The sequence below is a fragment of the Magallana gigas genome, chromosome 4 (genome assembly GCF_963853765.1).
Source record: "Magallana gigas chromosome 4, xbMagGiga1.1, whole genome shotgun sequence".
NCBI lineage: Eukaryota > Metazoa > Mollusca > Bivalvia > Ostreida > Ostreidae > Magallana > Magallana gigas.
In genome coordinates this window covers 33,074,696-33,085,595 of record NC_088856.1, presented here as the reverse complement: position 1 = coordinate 33,085,595, position 10,900 = coordinate 33,074,696, and the positions used below count along the sequence as shown (strand labels likewise).

Sequence of the window (10,900 nt, the reverse complement as noted above, 5' to 3'; positions counted from 1 at the left end):
AATCAGATTTTAATATGGAGTCATATATAAAATATCTGGACAAAGTTGTAGAATAGATACTGTATAAAAAGGGTTTCATAATTTCTTCCAGACATTCTCAAGTAAAGCATCCAGACCCTTTTGTAACAGGTGGTCATATTACATTTTGGGCATTGCATTGCAGTTCTCTAGATCTTATACATCTGTTCATTAAATATATCTATATATACCTACACCAAACTTTAAACTTCATGTGGGGTTAAAAAATTGTTCAGGGGCCCCAGTCTGAAAAATTAAGAATTATCCATGTCAAAATGCTTGCATATAACTACAAAGGCACAGTGCATATTGTGGGCTCACCTCATCCAATGGGATCATGATTTGGACAAATTTGTATCTACACACTACTTAAGGACGTTGGATCCGGCGATCAAGTCTCTAAGTTTTTTATAAGGTATTTTTTTAACATCTACACACATATCAAAACCAAAATTCAAAACAACATTTTGTGGTCTATATGGTCCTTTCGGTGCTACGGTGTATATAATATGACCTTTCTGCACTGAAAGTGCAAATTGCACATAAATCGCTTTTCCCTCTATAATTTTTTATCGAAATGAACAATGGTATCAAATACAAATTGACATTATTTAGAATTAATAAAATTAAAATTATCATAATGAAAAAGTTTGCAATTTCTTCACCTTATTGATATTTTGACCCTTTTGCACTGAAAAAATACTATTTTTATTCATAAACGATTCAACATGCAATTAAATAATTTAAAAGTCTCAAACTTTTTCTCAAATTATGACAGACTTGTAAAAAAAACCTTATATATGCAGAAAATAAAACCAAAAGTATGGGTCTATAATGTAAATTTTTAGATATGGCATGAAATAAGATAATTTTAGGGGAAAATTGGAGTTGATTTTTTCTTTACTTTTATGAAATATTACTTACACATGCCAATATATGTCGATAGAAATATTGAAATATTGTTGAAATATGTTTTTTGAAACAACATGAAAATATCCCAATGCATAAACTAACTGAAAATTTGGTCTGCACGGAAAATAAGAAATTAAGCTAAAATTACGGTACTCTAAAACAACTGAGTTATGAAAAATGTTCATTTTCTTCTTAAAAACCTTCCGCCAAAAAATATAGTCCCTTACTATACTCTCTAAATATGGAATTTTTCCTTCACTATTTTATTCAGTTTAGTTTATTTGGCATTGTAAAAAAGGAATTAAAAAGTAGAAGTCATATATGACACATAATTTCCAGACTACACATGACCCAAAATGGCTACCCAAAATCTGAGGATCGAACCTCTTTAAGGCTGCTTCCACACAAGTTACAGCTTTTTTGGTCAATTGGATTTTGAAAAGATTTTTTCGTTTATTCCTATGTAAAAGTTTAACCCCTTTCCCCATTGGGGGCATACTCTACCAACACCAGGGATCATGAATTGAACAAACTAAATAAGAATGCTTTCACACAAGTTTTAGCTATTCTAGACAACTGGTTTTTGAGAAGAAGATGTTAAAAGATTTTTCCCTATCCATTCCTTTGTAAAAGATTGAACCCTCATTGTTGCCTCATCCTAGCCTCATGGATCATGATTTGAACAAACTTAATGAACCTAAACTACTTAAGGATGCTTCCCACAAGTTCCAACTATTCTGGCCAATTTGTTTTGAGAAGAATTTTAAAGAATTTTCTCTATTACTCCTATGTAAAAATTCAACCCCCAATTGTGGCTCCACTGACCCTATACCCCCAAGGATCATGATTTGAACTTGAATCTACACTATCTGTGAATTTTTCACACAAGCTTTAGCTTTTCTGGTCAATTGGGTTTAGAGAAGAAGATTTTTTTTTAAAATACCAAACAATTTTTAATAATTCTTAATTATCTTCCTTTGAAAGAGGGTGTGGCGCTTCATTTTAACAAATAACCCCCTCACCTAAGGATGCTTCGAGTCAAGTTTAGTTTAAATTAACCATGTGGTTCTTGAGAAAAAGTTGAAAATGTAAAAAGTTTCTGGATTGACAAATGGATGCCGGACAAAAAGCGATCAGTATTTATAAAACTCACTTGAGCTTTCAGCTAATGTGAGCTAAAAAAGCGTTTGTATGCCTCAAATTCAAAGTCACATGCTAATTTCAAACCTGGCGAGATTTTTGAACCATAATGGCTTCTAAACTGGCTATCTATCAAAGCAAGGAATGCATTTTGAGAAAAGCAGTATATTTTATAATAAAACTGGTATATAAGCAGGAGACAGAGCTAAAAAGCGGTAGACTTCTGCTTCAATCGGCAGAGTTAACATGTACGTTCAAGTACAGGTACCTCATTTTTTAAACCAACAGTACTTGATATGTACAAATGAAAATAAGCCACTATGTGCTTTTATATCACTTTACATTTTAACCAAATACAATGTATGGTAGTTGAAGTCAAGATATTTTATTTTGATTACTGGTGTGTATGTATATACATGAATTTGATAAAATATGTTTGTTATTATGTGAATTTTGTTTGCAATAATTCGATACATAACTTTTACTAGATTAATAGTCTCAACTTTTTTTTTTTTTTTAGATGTGGGGGTACATGTGTCTCCGACTCATTATCTAGGTAAAATGAAAAATTACTTAATATGCATTGTTTTGTGTTAATGAGATCCCTGAAGCATTGATACATGTACTTAAAAATCAGTTGAGAAATTATGTTTTAGTTAACCCAGTAGGATATATATCAGCTCTATAATTTGAACAAAAAAAGTTATGAAGGTTACAAGCAGGATGCAAACAAAGCTTGTCTTGTTTTTGTTTTCAAATAACACACTGTAAAGAAATTGCCATAATATTAACAACTGACCTGTAGTTAACAAGATACACTCATTCAAGTATTAATAAACTAAATAACATTGAGATGGTGACCATCTCAAAGGCCCCACTTAAATGATGGCGATAGGATGAGAAGCATTTCAGAGAAATTTGCTTTGATCTTGACCTATAACTTAATATTTTAACTAAGCATAAAACTTTTCATTCAATCTCATTACTTCTTATATACAGGCATTTTTGTTCAACCTGAGCAAGATTAAGCAATTGGGAAATAATGAGTATAGTTTAAGCCGGATTGGACCAAGGGAAGAGAAGATATGCTCTGGCCAAGGATTTTTCATATAATTCTGCAATGACCACCACCCTTTACCCAAAGACACTCTGTGGGTGAAGTATGAGCCAGATTGGGCCAAGGGAAGAGAATATGTGCTCCGGACAAGAGATATCAAATCGTCAGATGGATAGAAAGATGGATGCACAGACACACAGACAGGCTGATCACTATAAGGACCCCGCAGAGCTGAAATTCTAAACTCTGTAACTCACTTGTTACTTGATACTTAACAATCAAATTTTGATTACCCATATTAACCACTCTAGACGTAAAATATTGAAAAAAGTAAATTTGAAAAACGAGTTCAAATCATACTGTCTTAAAATTAGTCCATTTAATGAGAATTTGGATATTGTTGAATATTGACACTTCAAGATAAACTGATGCTAGCATAAGGTAGGTATATAGGACTTGTATATGGTAAATCTGTGTTGCTTGAAGAACACAACTTATACCCTTCATAATTATGTTTTGTCAATGATGCTTGCTGGTTTATAGTTTTCATAAATAATTATTTAAACAAAACAGACAAACTGTGTATGAAATTTAATGACAATTTCATTATTTTACACCAATTAATGATTATTTCCATTTCAAGTTGATGATTAGGAAGACAGAAATAATAATAGTCAACATTATATAACACTGGAGCTAGCTTGTTACATTTGTAAACCAAAACGTGCAATGATAAATGATGCTCATTGAGTAAAACATAAAGGATATATATATGCACATTCAAAATTGCTTAAAATATGAGCAATGTGCTTTAGTATTGCATGTAATTCATTTACTGTACATAACTGAGTTATCTGAGAATATGGGACCAGTGCAGTTAAGGTCACCAAATGAACGTGAGGCGTAGAGTTTAAAAGGACATCCAGTAACACACTCCAGATAAACTTAGCTCTAACAGGGTCAATGTTCTATAAAAGCCTTTGTGTACGATTTGCACTTGTTTAGTGCAAAGGATCAAGGCTGGCCTTTAAAAAACAACATGATTCAACCAACTAATAACAGTAACTAGATTTCAGTACATTTGTACTTTACATATAAAAAACAGTCATTGGTTAGGTCAAATAGGTAAATAAACTTCTTGTCATCGAAAATTATATATTCTCCATCCAATGAAGTATCTCATATTGCTTGCATTATCACTCCATTCATTGTAAGATTCAACAGAAGAAAACATTATTAACATTGTATCCACATCATTTTAACATTTATCAAAATTGTAAATCAGAAACTTACCGGTATATACAAGTATATAATATCAAAGATATCATACCTTTTTGAAATGTAGAGTACTTTTCTCACAAACATTATCATTTAGAGGCAAAAAGACAATACATATGTGATATGGGTTCTTAATTAATCTTTTAATGATTTTTTCTTAAAATAAGATATTAATGAAATTACAAATGTTTTTCAACTAGACCACCACTTTATAAGATATAAAACAAACTTTTAAAAAGATGAGGAAAAACGTCAGTACGCGTGTTCATGACTGTATATACTTGCAAGGTTTGTTGCAATCAGAGCTAGGACTACAAGAATCAGTGAATAACATTAAAACTACGAATGTATAAATGAATTGGAATAGTGGTGCTAAAGACTATCTCATATTACCTTAAACACTTCATAATTTAATAACTATACTATTAACATTCACCTCAACTCTTACGATTGTTTACTTGCATTCTGAATTTTTTCAATTATTGGTGAACAAAAGACCTGAACCTCCTTCAGTTTAAGTTCAAGTTCAAAAAGTGCAGCCCCACTGTTATGGTCTAGCCATGAAAATGTTTTATTGCATAATAAAGACAGAGATTGCAGCTCTCGATCATCTAATGCCTCTTCTGCAAACTGTGCACATTTCTGAACAAAGATTAAATACGACTCCAAGTGGTTCTTATGTTCTACTCTCTGACCTTCCAGTTCATCCTCTTCTTGATACTTCATGGCTTTATTTTTCATACTATTTAATTCATCAGGACTAAGTTTGTCTTTAGAAACAGTAATCTGGTTTGATTTTCCTGTGTCTCTGTCTCGAGCAGTCACATTCACAATTCCATTGGCATCGACATCAAAATTGACCTCAATTTGTGGAACTCCACAGAAAGCTGGAGGAATCCCATTAAGCTCAAAAGTGCCAACAATATTATTGTCTCTGGTCATGGCAAACTCACCTGCAAACACTTGAATAGTGACACTTGGCTGGTTGTTATAGAATGTTGTGAATACCTGGGAGGCTGCTGCTGGAATCTTGGTATTGCAGTTTATGACTTTGTCCATGAATCCTCCTGCCGTTTCAATGCCCAAAGAATAAGGGGTGACGTCCACCAACAATACGTCTTTTACTATTCCACTTCGTTCTCCTTTCAGAATGGCAGCTTGAACAGCAGCTCCATAAGCCACAGCTTCATCAATGTTCACTGACCTATTCAATACTTTAACTTTCATGAAGTTCTGTAAAATTGTCTGAATTTTAGGAATTCTGGTTGATCCTCCTACCAAAACCACTTCCTGAATTTGAGATGGCTCCAATTCAGCATCAAATAATGCTTTCTTCACAGGTTCCAGGGTCTTGAAGAACAATTTGCTACAGAGTTCCTCAAAGGTTACACGAGAAAGTTTACTATAAAAGTCAATACCCTCATACAGTGCATCTAATTCAATACTGGTCTCTGAACTACTAGAGAGAATTCGTTTTGCTCGCTCACATGCAGTCTTCAGACGTCTGAGTGACCGACTGTTTCCAGAAATATTCTTTCCGTATTTTCGTTTAAATTCTTCAACAAAATGAGTTACCATTAAGTTGTCAAAATCTTCACCACCTAATTGTGTGTCACCAGCAGTTGATAGCACTTCAAAAACAGAACCCTCATCTATTGTTAAAATTGAGACATCAAACGTTCCCCCACCTAAGTCATATACCATTACATTCTTCTCTCCAGTTATGTTCTTCTCTAGGCCAAAGGCTAAAGCTGCAGCTGTTGGCTCATTTATGATTCGGAGCACATGCAGACCAGCAATAGTTCCAGCATCTTTGGTGGCTTCCCTTTGAGCATTATTGAAGTAGGCTGGCACAGTTATGACGGCCTCTTGAACGCGTTCTCCTAGAAATGTTTCAGCTGTTTTCTTCATTTTAACAAGCACCATTGAACTGATTTCTTCTGGTGTGAATCTCGTAATTTCCCCTTTGTATTCAACTTCTACTTTCGGTTTACCTTCATCGTCGACGACTTTAAACGGCCAATGTTTCATGTTTGCAAGCACGCTTCCGTCAGTAAACCTGCGTCCGATTAGTCTTTTGACATCAAATACCGTATTCCCGGCGTTCATAGTTACTTGGCTTTTAGCTCCATCGCCAATCAGACGGCCGGTATGTGTAAAAGCGACATAACTTGGAGTGGTTCTGTTGCCTTGGTCATTAGCAATAATATCCACTTTTCCATTCCGGAAAACCCCTACACACGAAAATGATGTCCCTAAATCAATGCCAACGGCAGGAACTTTTCCTTCCATTCGTACTACTACTTTCACACATTTACATATAAAACTCACCGGTAAAGCGTGCGTTCTCTCTTCTCCATTAAATCCCAACAGCCATCAAAACACGGTATTTATACCACCACCGAATGACCTCGACCTTGCGAGAAGATTCCAGCTAAGTGATACAGCTTTATTCTGTGAATTTTTACAAATTTTCATTAAAAATTTCTATTTAATATGTTGTAAAATATCATATAAAATCTTAACAAGTCATATTTGCATAGGGAAAGCAAAGAAAACTAAAAACAAACATGTTTCTAAAAATAGCATAGAATATTCGGTATTCTTCTAGATTCATTGTGACGTCGAGTAAAAATACGAGGAGAGCCGGAAAGTTGTTTGTTTACTCAGTAGCAATCGCAACTTCTCGGGCCTTCCGAGTTTGCCGGAAAGGCCCGAGAAGTTGCGATTGTACTCAGTAGGTCACTGCCCCCCCCCCCCCCCCCCCCCCATTTTTATCTACTTTATATATATATATATTAATGTATACACACACACACACACACACACACACACACACACACACACCAAAAACAATGATTATGAATTATCAGAGTCGAAGCACCCTTATCTTTATAAAATTAACGTGAAGGTACTTCATAATTTAATGTAAATATAGCTTGGGCACAGAAATCAATCAAAATATGTTGTAGAAAAATCCTATCTTACAAATGTAGATCAGAGTTTAGTACATATCTTTGATTAATCTGTATTGTTTTTGTCTATAAATATGTTAAAATATCGTAATATTTTAACATACGCAGGTTGTTGACCTCGTGACATATTTGACCGCACTAAAAAATTGATCATGCGTGATGTTTCGAACTAAAGGCAAGTGGCCCCACCTTTTTGAACTGGGATAATGGTGGTATACTTCTTGATATATCTCTTTAATATTATTTATTTTATTTAACATTTATTATGTGTATCATGCATGAAAGGATAACCTATGAAATCAATATTATTTAAAATTCACGAATTTTCATCGTTTTTTATTCCCTAAACAAATTTAACGGGCATCTCTTCGAAAGAGCCGTCCGTCAAAATTTTTCAGTCTCGACGAATTTGCTGAGAATACATTTTAACATTTCATCGCCACGGTACGGTTGCTGAAAATTATATTTAATATAAGCAGTGGCGTAGCGTACTATAAGGCAAAAAGGCAATTGCCTACACATAATTTTGTAAAGCAAAATTTAAAATTTGTGTACAATTTTAAATTTAAAACAAAGTTAACATTAACTTTGATTAGTTAAAAAATCATAAAACAAATCGAAAGCAGTAATCGTCATACTTGCACAGGGTCGGTTCTTTAATTAGCATTAGAATTATACTTTCGATTTAATTTCTTTTAAACTCGAGGGAAAATGCAAAAAATAAACGATTTTTTTCATTAAAAACTAACAATTTTTTACTCTCAAAAGTTGTATTTTTGCGTCCTTTAAAAAAAAATTCTAGGGGGAGGCCCCCTACCCCCCCCCCCCCCCCCCCTGCAGGAGGGGGGTACCCCCTCCCGCACATACCCCCGGCTTCAATTTTTGCCTACACTTATATTTGGGTCACGCTACGCCGCTGATAAGTAATAATATAATATAATGAGGTTATCAAATAGCCTACGTTAAGCGTGATAAATGTATCGTAAAGTGTTTCGGGCTTATATTGGATTTGATCACCGGCCGTATTTCAGAAAATTAATGTTTAAAAGATTGATTCCTTATTCCTTAAATGTTTCTTTATATTTTTAGAAAAAACTCCAATTACTTGAATTTATGAAAAATTTTACTTCAAACTATACCATAAAAATTGTAGAAATTCAGTAAAAATAAATTAAGTACAGCAAGGTCAACATTTACTGATTCATAAGATTGACAGAGAAGCACAGGGGCCAAGTTGTAGACATTTCAATGTAACATTTTCAATGTAACCATAAATAAAGGGGTCGAACTCGGACCCAGATAAAAAAAAATCCTACCAGCTCACTTTAAAAGCCTAAAAATTCATGACGTATATCTCCGTTATTTTAAGACCCATCAACTTGAAATTCGGCATAAGTGTATCTCAGGCATCACTTTCCTAAAAACTACATGCACATTGCGAATGTTGAAAAAACTAATTGATTTTTAGGCTTTTGAAGCGAGCTGGTAGTTTTTTTTATCTGGATCCGAGTTGAACTCCTGGTTATTTATGGTTACATTGAAATTAATGTTAAAACGGGCTTGGTCCCTATGCAGAGAAGTATTTCTTTTGTTGCTATACTGGTATTTAACACAGAACATACATGTATATGATACTAGTGTCAGGGGATTTCTAACATTAGAGGGCTGTCAACTGTGTAATACGAAAAATAAAAAAAACGTGAGTTCTACGTAACGGTTAGAAAACCCATTTTAGTCCCGCTAGCCGTGAGATTCTGACCACCTGTGAGTATAAATTTGTAACAATATAATGAATAAGAATGTAATGTTAGATTTCCGCCTGACATCTAAACATCCCGTTGAATTGTATTTAGGCTAGTTAGCAATACTTTCGTCATACAAAAACATGATCAGGGGCTCGTAACATAAAGCATGCTAAGATTTTGACTTAAGTAGAGTCATAAGTAGGACTTATGCGGAATCTTAGGACCTACTATAAGTCCTGCTTAAATAAATCTTATACCGTAACATAAAACAAACTTAGCAATGTCTAAGCTAGGTCATGTTTATGTTAAAAAGTATAAAAACGTGTTTTTATTTCATTTGAATGTATTGGCATTGGCGGATCCAAGGGGGGGGGGGGTCCGGGGGTCGAAACCCCCCCTTTCTCTGGGACATATGATTTTTTTTTAAAAAAACGTTAAATGCATATTTACAGCCAGTTTTCCAATTTATAACAGAAATACTGTAATTATCTCAAATAAATGCTTTTAAAATTGCTTATTTAAAGAATTTCGTGTACTGCGTCCCATAATTTTGTTCTTATATGAAAAAACCCTATGATTTTTTATCGAAATAAAGTACATTGTACTCCCCTTCAGCATCCGGTGTTTACTACACTGAGTAAACATATGGAAAATTAAAGAAAAAATACATAAAATTAAGCAGTATCGCTAAAAACACAGATTTATAATAACATCTACAATGTATTTTCTACTCTATTTCTTTTTTCAAAGAATTGATTATAGTTCATACAGTTTTGAACTGACAAGCCATCGAGTAAAACGACGTTCAAGTACGAGTACACGCATTCGTTTTACTTAAAAAAACGCTTTCAAATGTATTGTTTAGTTAATTAACTAAAGTAATTATAATAGATGGTTTTTAATTCGTTTCATACGAAAAATACAAAGAAAGTTACATGTCCCGCTTCTGCAGGTTATGCTATTTTTCTGGAACGCTAGCTACCTTCATACACACATGAAACACAAAAAGAAAGCCTTTTTGGTTTTGTTTCCAAGTATCGGAAATTCTGATACAAAAATACCTTGTAAAAGCCCTAAGGTTTATATGTAAACCATTATGAAAATGCCAAACTTTTCAAAACTTTCCTAGAGATGATCGCATCTGTACTAGTACTATTACTTATTAGGTTAGTTACTGACTCACTACGGAAATATATTGGGTTGATCAATCTCATAGATGGCGAGGCGAAGCCGAGCCGTCTATGAGATTGGTCAACCCAATATATTTCCGTAATGAGTCAGTAACTAACCTAATAAGTGTTTTGTTTTCCCGAGGACTATCAAGCGACACATTCATTCACAAATAGCGGTGATCTACGCAAAGCCATGTATACAAGATGCCTTATATCTCGTCCAATTAAACTCATTTAAACTCTTCAAAATTATCAATACCACCTTTCAAATGCGCTTTAAAAATCTTCGCTTCACCCATATTACTTACAATGTTTTGTTGCTATTCAATTTTAAACCTCTGCAGAGATTTGAGCAAATTTAGGCCTAGACGCTGCCATTTTGTTCTGCTCCAGACACAATAATGTGACGTCAATATTCAAAGGGCAACTACTCTAATTTAAAAATAATTTCAAAGGGCCGCTACTCTAAATATTTTAATGACTTACTGAACACGATTTCTGTGTTAAATAATATGAAATATCGAGATGAGTAGGTGCGGCGGCGGCCAATGACGGCCATATTGCCTAATATTAATCCTCAAAGAACCTACATAGAGATATATG

The 10,900-nt window shown here is 33.9% G+C and overlaps 1 protein-coding gene across 1 annotated transcript; it reads right to left on the bottom strand.

Annotated features, from left to right (window-relative positions):
• Positions 1-3,703: 3,703 nt before the first annotated feature.
• On the bottom strand, positions 3,704-6,753 carry LOC105322484 (heat shock protein 68-like). Its single transcript, NM_001308924.1, is given in 1 exon segment — positions 3,704-6,753. A coding segment is annotated over 1 exon segment (1,842 nt). The 5' UTR covers positions 6,698-6,753; the 3' UTR covers positions 3,704-4,855.
• Positions 6,754-10,900: the final 4,147 nt, after the last annotated feature.